Below are 18,044 nucleotides of genomic sequence, written 5' to 3' on the forward strand. Positions count from 1 at the left end.
CGGCCTCTGGCCCAATGCCGTAATAAGTTTTGCTAGTGTCGACCCAGGCGAACCTGCCTACTTACCCTCAAAGATTATTGCTAGTAGGAGTTGATAGTTTTTGTGATCATGGCGAGACTATGTTGTAAGGTAGACGAAATAAAACTCGCACATCAAGTTTTCTGTAGGTAGAAGCAAGCTTAGATCAGGGACTGTACCAACCCATTACATACAAAAAAAATTTTTTCATAAGTAAAGAGTAGGGTAAGTATATATGTATGAATAACAAAATTATAAATTGCGGTTTCTGAAAAACGGTATCTCGTTCCAACGAATTTCCGTTGAAAGTGTTTATTAACCTCTTGTATGCCACATTAAATATTTTATTATTATTGGTTTATATTTCATTTTTCCTGTTTTATTCTCAACAATACATCAAATAATTAGATACGAGTACCACTACCACGTTAGTTTTATGCGCATAAAACAGTTGACAACCCTAGCGCGACCGCCGAGTTTAGGCATGAAAAGTGAAGTACATACATGAGATTGACTTCTGTACCTATGTATTTTGTGCTCTTACTGACTTAAAACCGTCGTGTTCCGTCGTAGGCCTTTTATGTACCTACCAGGGCCGCGGTATCTCTTTCGAACGACCCGCAGCCCCGGCAGGCCTTGGCCCTGCTGGGGTTGCTGACATCTCTTTGAGGAGCGCGTGGAACAACGCGCGCCGTCGACACGGGTCTGTCGTCTAAGCAGACAGAGGGACGATGAGCCACCCGAACTCACAGACCCACGCCTACGGTGGCCGGGAGTCATCTCGCGACACCCGGCGCCCATGGTGTCTGGCACGGCGGCCGGGATGAGAGGTGCGAACTCTGTGGCGTTCCGCCTCCTCCTTCTCGAGCATGACCGCTTCGCAGAAGGAGGCGACGGCATCCCATTCCCTCTTGCCCCGGACCATGGCCTGAACCAGGGCCGGACGCGAGAGGTCGCCGCCGCCCAAAGCCTCGACGAGGACCCGGCGGTGCCCTTCCCATGCGGGGCACACCTGGACAGTGTGGTCCACCTTGTCCTCGGGGCTGTCCGCACAATGGTGACACCCGGGCGCCTCCTCACGACCGATTCTGTGTAGGTACCTCCCGAAACAACCGTGTCCGGTGAGGACCTGCGTCATGCGGTACGTGAGGGCGCCGTGACTTCTCCCGAGCCACTCCTCAAAGAGGGGACTTACCGCCACGATGGTGGCGTGCCCTGCATTATGGCATCTCCGCTCATCTTTACTTACCGTGTGACGCAGTGTGCACCAGAGGTGAATGCGCCCGCAATGCCATTTAAAATCCTATATCATTTATATCTGTAGGAGTTATTAACTAAAATCAACAGGTCAAATAAATACAAAACAAATATTATTCAGCTCTTTATTATCTACACTATTTACAAGGAAATCTTACACAACACATACATATTTCATGATAACTAAATTACCTACTTAGTTATTTAGATATTAAATGATTTTAAAAAATCTAACCATGTTTTCAAAAAACAGAAAATTGCGTCACATTTTATCAATCTTTAGGTAATTAATATTGCGAAACTGAAGTTTGAACTTGCTTATCTCAAAAACGGCTTGTCCGGCCGGCTTGTATAATTGTTTTTGTAAACAGTCATGTCCTCTGTCCGTCCGTCCGTCTGTCACCAGGCTGTATCTCATGATAGTTAGAGAGTTGAAATTTTCACAGATAAAAACTATCCTATGTTCTTTCTCAAGGTCAGCTCTATCTCTGTACCAAATTTTATTTAAATCAGTTCAGTGGTTTAGACATGAAAGCGTAACAGACAGACAGACAGACAGAGTTACTTTCGCATTTATAATATTAGTTTAGATATATAGCCTAACTTTTCATCTCTCTTCCCCATCATACATTTCTCTAACTACCCTCAAAAGCTCACTCAAATTGAGTCCCGTCTTCGCCGATATGCCTATAACATCCATAGATTTTTTAATATCTTCATATACCTTCTTTCCTTCATCTAAATCTATCTTGTTTATGACAATACAAGCCCTTCTGTTTGTAAAATTAGCATTGTACTGTTGTAACTCATAGGAGAGAGTGTTATACTGAGTGAGAGGATCATTTGTAGCGTCAAGCAAGTATATAAGGCCTCTGCAACGTTCCGCATGTTGAAGGAATTGGATGCCTGAAAGATAAAAAAAAAACTAGAATTTTTTTGTAAAAATGATTTTTATTTTCAGCTTTTTAGTGATACAAATAGGTCACTATCCACATAACTGGAAAGTTCTCATTAATACGAATAATATAAGCCTAAACACGAGGCAGTTTTAATTTTCAGTTGTCGAGTTCCCTCGACCTTCTCTGGTCTCCTTCATCATATCAGCTCCAAACCTTCACCTTTGCAAAGGTCTCGTCAATACGAATAATATAAGTCTAAACACGAGGCAGTTTACAGATTCAGTTGTCGAGTTCCCTCGACCTTCTCTGGTCTCCATCATCAGGTCAGCTCCAAACCTTCACTGTTGAATAGTGCTATCAGGCATACATATGAGTGTCAAGGTTTAATCCTATGTATGCCTAAAACTTTTGAAAGTTGCCCTCGATTTCTCAGGGTTTCCATCATCAGATCTTGACCTGATGACAATGAGACCAACTGGCAGCTATTCCGCGTCGAACAAAAAAAGAATCACGTAAATCGGTCCATAAACCTCGGCGTAATCGATGTACATACAAAGAAAAAAAAACGCTAGTCATGTATTGTCAGAACTCAGAGCGTGTGCAAAATGTCATCCTAATTGAAGACCGGGAAGTGGGTCAAATTAAGATTCTAAGATTTTCTTACAAACATAGTTACAAGTAAAGCTAAAACTAATAAGCGTGTTTAGGTACAATAATAAAAATCGGTGTTTTTGTTAAAATTCCTTCTTCTAATCGTGAAGTCGTGTTGGCCTAGTGGGCAAAGAACCAACCTCTCGAGTATGAGGGCGCAGTTTCGATTCCAGGTCAGGCAAGTACCAATGCAACTTTTCTAAGTTTGTATGTACTTTCTAAGGATATCTTAGATTGTGTTTCGGATGGCACGTTAAACTGTAGGTCCCGGCTGTAATGACAGCACTACCCGTAACGACTGCCAAGGATGTTCAATGGAACATCCTTGGCAGTCGTTACGGGTAGTCAGAAACCAGTAAGTCTGACACCAGTCTAACCAAGGGGTATTGGGTTGCCCGGGTAACTGGGTTGAGGAGGTCAGATAGGCAGTCGCTCCTTGTGGCACACTGGTACTCAGCTGCATCCGGTTAGACTGGAAGCCGACCCCAACATAGTTGGGAAAAAGGCTCGCAGGATGATGATGAGTTTTATTTCTATAACTTACCTAGACCGTAGTTCTTGTGCGAGCCGGGAATCAAACCCGGAAGATCTGCTATGGCTACTTGTTCATAATCATCGTACGGCACCATGCCTACAAAAAAATATTATAAAAGCGAATGTTTATGAGTGTGTTTGTAACTTCTTGAAGTGCAAACGGGTGAACGTATTTGGTGAAACTTTGCAGCTTCAAAGTAGCCTTAATATTACTCTGATAAAATACTTAGCATATAGGCTATTTCCTGTCCGGGCAAGGGATGTAGTTCCACCGGAACGCGGGTGAGGAAAACATTTTTTGATTGTTTGTTCCTAGTGGCTCCGAAACTACTCAAAAAACTACAAATCGGTTCAATTTGAAAAAATCTTTCACTGCTGGGAAGCTACATTATGCCCGAGTAATGGGTCGATTACACCTAACGAGTACAGCGTCGAGTCAATGTCCTCGGCCGAGTGCTGGGTTGGTTTAAACACTTTAACGAGTGCCCGGCCGAGTACTCGGTCGAGAAGAGAGGCGAGAGGGTCACTAGAATCCCAATTTGTTTACTAGGCCGAGTAGCTTATTTACTGACTCACCACTGTACTCGTTAGGTGTAATCGACCAATAACATGGGCTATATTTTATCTACGTATAGTTATCGGCACGAATCTTGAGCTCTGACCTACATCTGCGCAGAAGTGATTTATTAGCAAAGAACCAATCCCGAGTGACGGCTATGACGCGATGCGCTGCGGGCCAATCACCGCTTTACCCCGCCCCCGCGCCTCACTTCATACCACAAAAGGGACCCAATAAATTACTTCTGCGCAGATGTAGGTCAGAGCTCGAGATTCGTGCCGATAACTATATTTCATTATTTTCTTGTCCCATTGGTATTTAAGGCCCGTAGAAAATACTATAGGTACTCACCGATATGTGGTCGTAACGTGGTGAAGGGGTAGGGTGCTACGGTGGGACGCGCGCGAGTCAGCGCTCGAAGTAACGTGCTCTTACCTATAACATTGATAAGTATTACGTAGTAACTATTATATAATCTGTGGTATTACTAAATAAATATGTTAGGTATTACAGGGCCCCGATTCTCCTAAGTTAATAATGGCTTATGTTTAACTGATCACCAGATATAGTAACAAACAGCAGACAAAAATAGTAAATGATCACCAAAATGAAACTCACATTTTAATGTAAAACTATCACCAAAGTTTTAACACTTTGCTATCCTATTTAAGTGAAATTACTCCAAAATAAATCATGCGTAAGCCAAAAATAGTAAATGATCACCAAAATTAAACCACCATTTTAAAGTAAGATTATAACCAAAGTTTTTAAATTCTGCTATCCTATTTAAGCAAAATGAGTCCAAAAATCATTGTTATCCCAAAGTAGTAAATGATCACCAAAAGTAGTAAATGATCATCAAAAAAGTTTTTACATCTTGCTATCCTGTTTAAGTAAACTGACTCCAAAAAAATAAGTTCGGCCTGATAAAATAAATGTAATAACATTATGGGGACCCTTTTCCTGCACTAGCGTGGAAAATTGTCTATTGCATGCCTCTAAACAGTGCGATAAGAGTGTATTGAGAAACACATTCTTCTTCTTCTTTCTCCTGCCCTGTTCCCAATTTTACTTGGCGTCGGCGCAATATGTCATTTTCTTCCATTTTCCCCTGTCACTCGTCATACTGACACTCACGCATGCATTGCAAGCCGGACACATAACTTAATATGGCATCATAATACTTTATTTGGTAATAAGCCTACATTTTATGGCAATCACAGTGACTTATTTAGGCAAAAATAATACATTAATTTGGTCGTCAAGAGTTGGTGATCATTTACTAAATTGGTGGTCGAATACAATTTAAAGTGAAGTCGTGACTAAAATAGCTGGTACTATTACATTTTTAGACTTTATTTTTCTGGTGTTCAGTAGATATTTCTGGTTGCAAAACTTAGGGTATCAAAGCATTTTATGGTGGTCATTATATTTGTTCCCGTTAATAATGTCAAAATTGAATAGAAATGGAATCGCAATATGATCGCAATAGCAGATTTAACCATATCGGGCATTCTGCTACTATACAAATACAAATACAAATAGTTTATTGTGTCAATAAGGAAGTACATTACATGTTGTGTTTGGAGCCCCCATTTAAGCAAACAATGCCTGTATTAGGAGGCTCCGCTCTTTTTACATCATTGTCGTACACATAATACCAACACAGTTAATATTATGGTGTACTGAGACCTTAGGGTAAATATGCAATGTAAGTACATTTATTATTTTTATTTTAGTTACAATGTGGATAATCTTAAGAAATTTTAAATATATTCATCAAGTTGCAGTATAATTTAATTTAATACCTAACAGTAAATCCAAACATATTCCCAGTCAATGCTTGTGCTATGTGTGGCGTGGTGAGCGGTATTGTAAGGTGTGTGATGTATTATGGTATGGTGTAGTGTAGTGTGGTGTGGTGTAGTGTAGTGTGGTGTGGTGTAATGTAGTGTGGTGTGGTGTGGTGTGGTGTAGTGTAGTGTAGGGTGATATGGTGAGGTGCGTTATGGAGTAGTGTGGTAAGATGTGATGTTAGTTATGTGATATGATGTGGTGTGTGTCAGTCTTGTGTGTGATGAAATGTATGGTGTAGCATAGTGTGTGTGGTTTAAGTTATGGTATATTATGTATAATGTATACGTTATGTCTACTCAACGTGTTCCAGAAGCGTCTCCGTTTCCTCGTAGGTAAGTGATTTAATCCAGTCTATTACACTTGTTTTACAGTCGTGGTAACTTTTATTATATACATAAACGTGTTTGTTAATTTTGTTATAAAGCTGACTAGAGCGTTTATTGAATTGTTTGTATGCAAATCTAGTTTTAGTTTGAGGAATTTGGAGAACTAAATCTTTTCTTCTTTTAGATTTTTCTTTATCATTATAAGATAGGGTTTTATGTTTTTTTAGAATAATTTGGAGAATGTACAGTTTCCTCACAGAGAGTAAATCACTTGTTTGGTATAAATTTGAAGTAGAAAATCTTTTATTTTTAAAATACATCAGTTTTATTAATGCACGTTGAGCTCGTTCTAAATGTATAAATTTAGTTTTTGCAGCACCGCCCCAAATTGGAATACAATATACTAGCACGGATTGGGCTAGTGCCACATATATTTCATTTAGGAGATTTCTGGGATGGTTCTTACAACTCTCTAATTTTGTTGGAACAATATGTCTGAGGGTTTTAAAAACCCAACTGAGTTTCCTTATTCTCCCAGAAGTTTGCTCAAGATGAGGGTACCAGGACAGTGCTTGATCTAACACAACTCCAAGATATTTAGTTTGAGCTACTTTCTCAATGCATGGGCAATCACAACTCATAGAAGACATGTTTCCACATATGTGTACCTTCAAATCCAACTCTTCAATAGGTTGCGTACGGTTACTGATACTAAAGCAAATGTAGTTGGTTTTATTAGTATTTAGGGAAAGCAAGTTACTTTTTAGCCATTCAGCTACCCGAGCCATTCCTGCCTCTGCACTCAGTTTAACTTTGTGCCAGGATGGACCATAGAACACGATAGATGTATCATCTGCGTAGGTGAATACTTTAGCATTTTCTATTTCCATATTACAAAGATCGTTAATGTAAAGGAGAAAGAGGGTAGGTCCAAGAACGCTACCCTGTGGGACGCCGTAGGATACATCTACCCAGTCACTAGAGTACTGTCCTATTTTTACTCTTTGTTTCCTATTGGAGAGGTAGTCTTTGAGTAAACTGAGTGCTTTGCCCCTTATTCCGGCTTGCTCTATCTTGTTCACAAGGATTGGGACAGAGACGGTGTCGAATGCTTTTTTGAGGTCTAAGAAAACAGAAAGACATCTGTTTCCTTTATCAAGATGATCAGCTACGAGAGAACTTAACGCAGTGACTGCATCCTCAGTACATACACCTTGCCTAAAGCCAAACTGCGAGTTAGATAATAGGTTAAATTTGTTGAAATAATTTGTCAGTCTAATATTTATAATTTTTTCAAGCACTTTGGAAATTGAGGTTAAAACGGAAATAGGTCTATAGTTGCTGACATCGTCACTGTCGCCAGCCTTGTAAACTGGGGTTATAACGGACTGTTTTAGTGGAGCCGGGAAAACACCCTTTTGGAAGCAGAGATTAGCAAGGTGGGTTATAATGGGGACAGCTTCCTTTCTTATATGTTTTAAAAATTTAGTCGAAACATTGTCCCACCCAGGGGCACTATCAGATTTCAGATTCATCAGAATACCATGCACTTCTGAATCGTCCGTATCTAGTAGTACAAAGGAATTTAGTTGTGATCTTAGTGCAATGGTTGGGTTAAGGGTGTTATCTAAATTCGAATGAATTTTTTTAGCAAGTTGTTCTCCAATGTTCGCAAAATAAGAATTAACATAGTTAATAGATTCTATGGGGGTTGTTTTAATGTTTAATAGTTCTACGTTCTGACTTTTTAATCTGTTTGAGTGTGTGATGGTTTTTACATTTTTCCAGAGTAATTTGTTGTTGGATACTGATTGTACAATTAAATTCCTTTCATATTTTCTTTTTAACTTCTTTATTAAATTATTACAGAAGTTCCTGTACCTAGTATATGTTAGTTTTAAAATTTCGTTATGAGGGTCATTTTGATGTTTTTTTTGCAATCTATTTCGGTTTTTGATACAACGGAGGATGCCCAAGGTAATCCAAGGTTTTATGATACGTTGGTTACTTGGAATATTTTTTATATTTGTGTTTTCGTGTATTACTTCAGTAACCATCCCAATAAAATTATTGATTACTAAATTAGGATCATCACAAAATAATAAGTCCGATAAATGTCTTTCCTGTAAATCTTTTAAAGCTTGATCGTAATTTAGAGTAGTGGAAGTTCGATTTATGATTGGGATATTTTTTAACTTTTTTATAGAAATAAATGTTGTGTAGTGATCAGTCACAGTAGTGTGCAGGATAGCGATAGATGCTGAGCACCTTTTATGTATCTTAAGCATGAAATGATCAAGACAGCTTTGTTCCCTAGTGGGCAAAGTGTGCCCGGGAAGTATACCGAATAACGATAACATATTTAGGTAGTTAACTCTACTCTTCTGCTCCTGGGATGACTCAGTATCTCTGTGTTTGAGGTTAATATTTATGTCACCAGCTATTATGATGTTTTTTTGTGATGTTAATGTGTTTAACTGTGTGCTGAGGGAGTCAATGAAGCTGTCAGTATTTGAGTTAGAGGGAGATCTGTAGATACATAGAACTATATTACCCAATATGTCTAATCGTAGACAGGATGCTTGAAGCAGTTGAATTTCCTTGACTTTTGAGTTTAAAGAGTTCTTAACATATACAACTACGCCGTCATTCTGGTTTAATTGACGAGTTGTCATATACGAGCGATAGTTGTTCATTTGCGGAATTGATTTGTTAGCATGCAATCTACATTCTGTTAGAATAATAATGTCAGGTTCAAATTTGAGGTTAGATAAAGAGATCAAAAAGCTGTCAAAGTTACAGTAAATACTCCGTATGTTTTGGGATATTATAGTGAGGTCACTTTTGTTTACACAGATATATTTATGGAGTTCTGTAGAATCGCATTCAACTGTATGGGCAATTTCAATGTTATCTATTTCTGTGACAGTACGAAGTGTATTATTATTCATTTTTAGTTAATTTTAATTGATAAACCGTCAAGATTAGGTAAGTACAGACAATGTATATAAACAGTAAGTAGCCATATAGTGAGATTTTAATTTGTGTTATTTTGGTGGGCTGTATTTTTATTTTAGAGGGATGTAAAGTGTGTGAATATATGCATATAAGTGTGTTGTGTGTTTGCGCGTTTTGTGTGTTGTAACTTCGTGTAAGTACATTGTGTTTAAGTAAGATGTATATGTAGAGGTATAGTATGTGTATTTGTGTGTAAGTAAGATATGTATGTATATGATATGTAGTTTTAATTAAAATGTAAGGATAGTAAAGTGTTTCTGCAAAAGTTGCAGTAACAGTATGTACTCGTTCTGGGGACTGAGGTTCAATTAGTATAAAAAGATGCGAGTGTAAATTATAGTGGAAAGTTGTTTGGCTCATTGTTATTATTGTTATACATGATAATAGAAGATATGTGAGCAACAGGTAATGATTATTAATATAGTTCATATGGATTTTATAATGAAATAAGCACTTACGTTTTGGTAGATGAATATGAGTAACTTTTAGAAAAATATAGAAATGGTTAGTGGATAACAGAATTAAGCTATATATTAGTCACTGTTTTGTTTCCAATTGTAGATCCCGCAGAGTTTCCGTAGACCTGACAAGAATTTGTTTGGATCCTTCGGATTTCCGTAAGAAAATGTTGCCATTCGCCGTCCAACAAAACTTGTACAATTTGTGTTTCGCAAATTCTCTTGCTTCGTAGAATAGTTTTCTGGAGGTAGCGGGAAGATATTCGGCAACATATACTGGGCGTCGATCTCCAGGTAAGCCAATGCATTTAGTATTAAGGCGATCATCGTTCGGATGGGTTTTATTAAAGTCACGCACACTCGTGATCAGCTTGTTTTTGACCTGAACATTTACAAACTCTGCAATAATAGGTCTGATGGTTCCTGGTTTTCCGGGTAAGCGGTACGCATCTCGTAGCTCGGTATTATTGAGAGTCATATCGACAGCTGCACCGACTTTGCTGATAATCGTGGATAAGTCATACACTGACTCGTTCACTACGGCAGGTATGTTGCGTATCTCGACGCACGATGATCGGGAAAGCTGTTGGATGTCCTGAATCTTATATTCCAAATGAATAATACGGTCTTTTTGGAGTTGGTTTTCTTTTTGTAAAATATCTATTTTCTTCATCATGTCATCATACTGCTCCGTGATAAATGTTATAGCTTTCTCTATCTCACCATTTGATTTTTGAATCTCAAGATTCTGTTGTTTAAGATCTGCTATATCGGAAACCAACTTAGAAAGGGAGGTATCTTGCTTGCTGATAAATTTTGTAAGCCGTTCCTCTTGTTCTTTCTTCCAAGTGGACAGCATTTGTAGTATGTCATGTTTCATGTCGTGAAGTTCATTACCAGGCGAGAATTCTGGGCAGTGGCGTTTGCCCTGACGCGACGCAGTGTTGACACTACTGACCGGGCTATTCGAAACCGCTGCGGGTATATCCGAGTCTGACTTAACTTGCAGTACACTGGTGTTCATTGATGACGAAGCCGGAGGCGAGCGTTGAACGCGCGGCATTGTACGCAGCCCAAAAATCGGTTGCACACACGTCGAGCAGCACTGGGCCAGGGGATAATTGGTGCGTAAGCTTAGCGCGTACAGTAGCACTTAGGCGCGCGCGCAAGCGGGAGAGCAATTATGGCGAGTGTCCTGCTTCTGCGTGTGGGCGGGGCTAGTCCGGCGAGGTATCGCTCCAGTGCACAAGCACTGCGGCGATCGCGCGATCGGTCGTAAACAATTAATATTTTTAACTTTAACTTTAAGCTAAACTGGGTCACTTTCGCTTAACGGTTACGGGCTATAGTCTCATATACAACACTTGACGAAATTAAGCGCAAAACGAACACACGTCCACTTTCGAGTAAGGCTACGGTCGAAGAGGAAAATAACTAATAAAAGACCAATTGTATTCCAATGATATTAGATGGGTCTGCTATTTTGGTGATTTTGGTCTACACGGTAGTTTGCTATACAATCATATTGGAATAGTAAATCATTTGCAGGCAAAATGATTCATTATTGAATGACAGAAAAGGATAAAAACGTTTATTTCAAAGAGAAAATAGCGGAATGCCACATACGCTTCAATCGTAATTGAGTCGTGATTGGATCTCAGTCGAATGTGAATTGTATGTCGCTTACGTAAAATTAAGAGAATCGCGCTCCAGATCTGTGTGATGTGCATAACCATTCAACTTCATACTGATTTATGAGCCCAAACTAATTATTACAATACTAAAAGTTTGCAGTGTAGGTACTCTAACAAAGATAAGAATACCAAAAAAACCGATTGGAAGCAGTCTTATGGAGCAACTGTTTTATACAATTTCTAAGAATTGATAAAAATAAGTACCTAAAGAATAAAAAAAACTAAATTAGGTTAGTATTAGATATCTTTATCAAGCTGTGCTCCATATTTTGTTTAGAATTAAATGTTTATCAAGTGTTTCTTTAAACTAGTTCAAATTTTGACCTGACTGAAGTAGGTACTTATTTTGAGAGTTTTTAGGGTTCCGTACCCAAATGGTAAAACGGGACCCTATTGGACACCAGGCTGTATCTCATGAACCGTGATAGTTAGAGAGCTGAAATTTTCACAGAAGTATTATTGTTGCCGCTATAACAACAAATAGGTACTGAAAACTAGAATAAAATAAATATTTTGGGGGGCTCCCATACAACAAACGTGATTTTTTTGCTCATTTTTGCTCGGTATCGATAACGGCAACAGGTAGATGCGGTTTTATAAATCATGTACGGAACCCTTCCGAGCCCGACTCGCACTTGACCGGTTTTTTCTTTACAGTTACTTCTATAAATGAAACAGCAAGTGATGTGTAAGAAGCATATAATGCATAAACCTCTTTTACTGGGATCGTATTCAACGTCTGAAGTCTGATGGCTAATATTTCCAAAAGACAAACTAAAATGACAGATTTTCATGACTAACGTTTTGTTTCCATAATTGTATAAATATTTTTGTTTTTTATATCTCTGTGATTACCTTTATTTTTGTATTAATATGTATAATATAAATAAAATTATAAATTTAAAAAACCCCCGACCCAAAAAAAGTACGCAATAATTATGACAAAAGGTTAAAAACGCTAAACCCTATAAAAAGCAAAAAATAACTTTAACACTACGTAAACTAAATTTTGTCGTGTCGGGGGACCGCTCTTATTCATTACTTTAGATACGTGTTTTTTTTTAAACGAATGTTGTAATTAGGTAGGTATCATTTGATTTATGTAAGTATTTATGAAGGTAAAAAGCGGTCCCCCGACACGTCAAAATTTAGTTTACGTAGTGTTAAAGTTATTTTTGCTAGGGTTTAGCGTTTTTAATAATTATTGCGTACTTTTTGGTCGGGGTTTTAAAATTTATAATTTAATTTTATTTCATGCTTTTTAAAGGAGCTCCTTAATTTTTCCTTCTTTCATTTAATTTATTTTATCTTAAGATGGGGTCGCTATTTGCGATCTCGGCCAAAGGAAGCTGTTTAACAATCCTCATGACAAACTGGCTCTGGGAGAATTGCACAGATTGAGAAACAATAAAGATTCACCTTTGGACATTCTAGATTTTCAGCAAAAATATAAATCGGTTTATCCGTTTAATTCCGGCATTCCAGGGTTTCATCCGCCACATCCCATTTCCAGCATCAGGTTCTCGTCAATCAGAAACATGAAGAGAACTCGTCAAGACAAATTCAACGAGCCCAAACTCGATGGGTTTACTAAAAGGCAGTTCAGGGTTACGTCTCCTACCTTCGTGCCCTAACAGCAGACCAGCTCAGTGGTTCCAAAAGACATTAGTGTTTCAAATTTCAGATCCCACATATACGTGCAAGTAAACTGAGCGTGTAACATTCCTATCACATCTAGCAAACGAGCTGATGACCTTGAAGACCTGAACCGATTTCCACCAAACATAGCTAAGAACACTCCCGACTGACATACCTTTTAAACAAAAAAAACCGCATTACAATCGGATCATCCGTTTGGGAGCTACGATGCCACATACACACACACACACACACACACACACACACACACACACACACACACACAGACACGTCAAACTTATAACACCCCGTCGTTTTTGCGTCGGGGGTTAAAAATATGGTAGTCGTGGTGGCCTAGTGGGTAAAGGACCAACCTCAAGTATGAGGGCGCGGGTTCGATCCCAGGTCAGGCAAGTACCAATGCAACTTTTCTAAGTTTGTATGTAGGTACTTTCTAAGTATATCTTAGACACCATTGGCTGTGTTTCGGATGGCACGTTAAACTGTAGGTCCCGGCTGTCATTGAACATCCTTGGCAGTCGTAACGGGTAGTCAGAAGCCAGTAAGTCTGACACCAGTCTAATCAAGGGGTATCGGGTTGCCCAGGTAACTGGGTTGAGGGGGTCAGATAGGCAGTCGCTTCTTGTAAAGCACTGGTACTCAGCTGAATCCGGTTAGACTGGAAGCCGACCCCAACATAGTTTGGGAAAAAGGCTCGGAGGATGAGGATGATAATATGTATAATATAAATAAACATGTTATTGCTGTGGACTGCGATAGGCTGATGATGATGATGATGATGATGTTATTGCTTGTATCGTAGTAAGTATGAACCACTTCTACATCATAATTATTCTAGCTGTAAGATGTCACTAATAGAGATAATAATTCTTATAAGTGATAACTGTTTCTTATAATTTCCGAGAAATTATAAAGATAATTTATTTTGTTAAAACATGGGTAGGTTAATTACTTAAGATAAAAAAATAATAAGAAAATAGGTTTTATCGGTATCCACTATTTTTAACACGCTTAAATTAGCTTCACTTGTAACTATGTACTTATGAAAGAAAATCTTAGAATCTTAATTTGACCCATTTGAACGAAGCGTGTTTTTAGGGTTCCGTACCCAAAGGGTAAAACGGGACCCTATTGTTTTCGCTCCTCTGTCCGTTCGTCCGTCTGTCACCAGGCTGTATCTCATGAACCGTGATAGTTAGAGAGTTGAAATTTTCACAGATGATATATTTCTATTGCCGATATAACAACAAATACTGAAAACTAGAATTAAATAAATATTTTGGGGGGCTCCCGTACAACTAACGTGATTTTTTTGTCCGTTTTATAAATAATGGTACGGAACCCTTAGTGCGCGAGTCCAACTCGCACTGGGCCGGTTTTTTTTTAATACAATTATGTACCTTATATATTACTAGCTGGTGCCCACGACTTCGTCTGCGCAGGTTTAGTATTTCGAACAATATGTTTACAAATTGTAGCCTATGTGTTATTCTGATGTATAAGCTATATTATTGTAAAGTTTTATTAAAATCCATTCAGTAGTTTTTTCGTGAAAGAGTAACAAACATCCATACATCCATACATACAAACTTTCGCGTTTATAATATTAGTAGGAATATAATTATGTACCTTATATGCCTATTATAACTCACCAGCGTTAGGAAAGCCAATGAGTCCAATATGCGCCATGGAGCGAACTTCTAGAGTATACACGTTAGTTTCACCCACGGCACCTAATTCTGCCACACTAGGAGCCTGAAACAATGTGGTGGGTTAATCATCTGAATAACCTATTTGGAAGGAGGATTTTAGTACAAAATCATGATTTCTGTCACTGGGGGCTCGATTCTGCTAAGTTAATGTTAAGTTTAAAAGAGACTATGACCCTTTAGTTTGTTTCGGCGTTTCCTCTCAGGGATCAGTCAGTTAGGAAATGCCGACCCCAGCGTTCTTAAAATGACTTGTAAAAGTGATGTAATATCCAACTTGCAAAATAAACGATTTCATTTCAATAATGTGAAAATTGAATAAAAACTGAATCACAATAGCAGTTTCAACCTTAGCGGGCATTCTGCTACTAATATAAGACGTGGCATCGTCGCCAAGCTGCCAGAGTATCCAGAAGCCACGTAGAGAACTGTAGCTGGTGGCCACGCTTCCAATTTGGCGACGTTGCCAAACCGTCGCCAAGGGACTTAAGTACCATTTCAATATTAACTGCTTGGATATGTAGCCGGCGACGTCGTCATAGCGTCTCAATGAGGCAGAGTTTACACGAAGCCAGTTATGCTGGCGCCAGTCCTGCAGAGGTCACTGGCTAGAAAATAGACGGGCACTCTATTTTCGCCAGTGCTTGAAAAACTGAGGCAAATTCCAAGCCAGCGATGGTTGCCAGTCTTATTGGCTGCCAGTGTTGGCTTCGTGTAAACTATGCTTTAGTCTAACCTGTTCAGTGTCGGTGAGAAAGAATTTGTTCCCTCTGCCTCCCGAGCCGCCGCGCGCTGCTACGAACATCACGCCTTCTGAGCTTAAGTCACCCACCACGCGGCCGGAAGCGTCGCGGATTATAGTACCTGCAACAATGTTGTATAGTTATAATGGGTGCTGTTAGTGGTTCAAGAGGGGTACTACTTCCTGTACCCAGATAGAAAATAATAATTATATTAGTATAATCATCGGCACGAATCTTGAGCTCTGACCTTCACCTGAGCAGAAGTAATTCATTGGGTCTCTTTTGTGGTATGAAGTGAGGCGCGGGGGCGTTGTAAAGCGGTGATTGGCCAGCAGCGCATCGCGTCATAGCCGTCACTCGGGATTGGCTCTTTGCTAATAAGTCACTTCTGCGCAGATGTGGGTCAGAGCTCAAGATTCGTGCCGATAACTATACCTGGTTAGAAAATAATAGTTAATTATATTAGTAGGATTAACTACGTAAACAGTCGCTGTAAACAACATTTGATGCCGTCGGTTGTGTGGCCATCTTGAAATTATGAATGTTCTATGTGTTTCGGAAATGCGGAGTCCCGGCTGTCATTTGAACATCTTTGGCAGTCGTTACGGGTAGTCAGAAGCCAGTAAGTTTGACACCAGTTTAACCAAGGGGTATCGGGTTGCCCGGGTAACTGGGTTGATGAGGTCAGATTAGACAGTCGCTTCTTGTAAAGCACTGGTACTCAGCTGAATCCGAGACTGGAAGCCGACCCCAACATAGTTGGGAAAAGGCTCGGAGGATGATGAACAATGTTGTATAGTTATAATGGGTGCTGTTAGTGGTTCAAGAGGGGTACTTACTACTTGCTGTACCCGGATAGAAAATAATAGTTAATTATATTAGTAGAACTTGCTTCCGCCCGCAGCGTGGCCCGCGTCGAGTTCGGTTACAGCGCATTTCCAAGAGAACTCTTCAAAAGTCCGGGATAAAAACTATCCTATGTTCTTTCTTAAGGTCAACTCTAGCTCTGTACCAAATTTTATTAAAATCAGTTCAGTGGTTTAGACGTGAAAGCGTAACAGACAGACTGGCAGACAGAGTTAGTTTCGCATTTATAATATTGACTTGGACAACTGGACTGGTGTAAGTATATCAGCATGTCTCACCTAAAGGCACGGGCACGACTATGTGCTGAGCATTCTTGCCGCAGCAGTCCTTGTTGTAGCCCTTCTCTCCGTGCTGCGCCTGTACTACCGACTTGCAGTGGTTCAGGCTCTTGCAGGAGTACGTAGCCTGGAACATAGATACAGTAGGATTAATATAAGGTAATCAGAATTGTTTTTAAAAAAACAATGACACATATATTGTAATAATACACATAATTGACAATCACAAATATATTGTAAACTACCTGTTTATAACCACCCTTAAGCCAGTAAGTCTGACTCCAGTCTTACCAAGGGGTAAGGGTAAACACTGCTTTCCTACGCAATCAGAGACAACAAGATATCAATACACTAAAAAGTTTGTATATCACCGAACCTGAAATATAACATGTCCGCCGTTCCCGCCATCGCCTCCGTCAGGCCCGGCGTGGTCCTTACACCACGCACTGAGGAAGGATATGCAGCCATCGCCCCCGGAGCCACCAACTGCACGAACCCGGTAGGAATCCACATAATATTGCACTGTATTCCGCGTAGATTTTGCCTTCAAGCTGCGAAGAGCTTTTGGCGCGTAATCAGAACTTAAACGTATGATTTGCACTTGAGAAGTAAGGGTTAACGATTTAAATAAGTTTATTAGACGCATTTTTGTGTTTTGTGTTGTTTTTTTAGGTTATGTTCATGTTGTGAAAGTTATGTCACTTTTTGACATTTGACCATAGAGTAGAAGCATGACAGTTGAGACTTGGATACTTGGACTTTAGTCAAAAGAAACTTGAGAGTGAAATTGGCTCGGTTGATTCACACGTCATTAATTGCGCAAGAAATAATGATGTGATTTGCATAAAGCGATATTTAAATCGAGCCATTATTATATACTAGCCTTAGGCACGCCATATTAATATAAAGAAATGGAAGGTTGATGTTTCCACGAAAGGAAGTGGTCGTCTATATTATATCAAAGATCTTCTACGTGCGTCACAATAACATGTTTTCAATCAATTTCTCACGTGTCTTAACATCTTCGGCATAACACTTCAGATGAGGTACTCCATATACGTTATCTCCACGAGTGCTTTTATGCTTAGACAAATTAATAGAACATTTTTAGATTTAAATGAGGAAAATAATAAATCTGAGTTCTTTTGTAAAGATACCTATTATATTTAGTTAATTAATTGCTGTTAAATGTTCTACTACTTTCAGATGCAGCGACTGCACCCAGCACCACCACGTGTACTAAAATGAGAGACATCCCGTAGCAAACAGACTTTGTCGTAATTCCATATCATATTCACCTCACATGGAAAAGTGGAGCATGAATTGTATGTATTAATGTGTGCTCCTTGCAATGACTCTATATATATAGCAAATAAAAATATATTGATGACAACTTACTTCTGAAAACACTCAATTCTGTAAAGTCCCCGCGTCACTTATATCTTATCATTACCTACTCGATAGTTCTCATCTAGCCAGTTCACTTTGCCTCGTGGTTTTACTTGCCCTCTTTCCCG

General features: G+C 39.2%; 1 protein-coding gene across 1 annotated transcript; it reads right to left on the reverse strand.

The window, feature by feature from the left end:
• Positions 1–1,386: 1,386 nt before the first annotated feature.
• On the reverse strand, positions 1,387–17,385 carry LOC110380943 (mitochondrial ribosome-associated GTPase 2). The gene is made up of 7 exons (XM_064043373.1): positions 16,904–17,385; positions 16,528–16,654; positions 15,376–15,503; positions 14,583–14,685; positions 4,270–4,353; positions 3,370–3,456; positions 1,387–2,181 (listed from the first exon to the last, which is right to left on the reverse strand). The coding sequence occupies exons 1-7, from the start codon at positions 17,171–17,173 to the stop codon at positions 1,883–1,885; spliced, it is 1,098 nt and encodes a 365-aa protein (XP_063899443.1). The 5' UTR covers positions 17,174–17,385; the 3' UTR covers positions 1,387–1,882.
• Positions 17,386–18,044: the final 659 nt, after the last annotated feature.

The sequence above is a fragment of the Helicoverpa armigera genome, chromosome 31, assembly GCF_030705265.1.
Source record: "Helicoverpa armigera isolate CAAS_96S chromosome 31, ASM3070526v1, whole genome shotgun sequence".
Taxonomy (NCBI): Eukaryota; Metazoa; Arthropoda; class Insecta; order Lepidoptera; family Noctuidae; genus Helicoverpa; species Helicoverpa armigera.

What these genes read in the sequence shown, in the direction of transcription:
- LOC110380943 (XM_064043373.1), bottom strand. Translation starts at nt 17,173, where the DNA reads ATGCGTCTAATAAACTTATTTAAATCGTTAACCCTTACTTCTCAAGTG. An exon ending in CACGTTACGACCACATATCG is followed by an intron (nt 3,457 to 4,269) that starts GTGAGTACCTAT and finishes ATTTTTTTGTAG; the next exon opens with GCATGGTGCCGTACGATGAT. An exon ending in GCACAAGAACTACGGTCTAG is followed by an intron (nt 2,182 to 3,369) that starts GTAAGTTATAGA and finishes TTTATCTTTCAG; the next exon opens with GCATCCAATTCCTTCAACAT.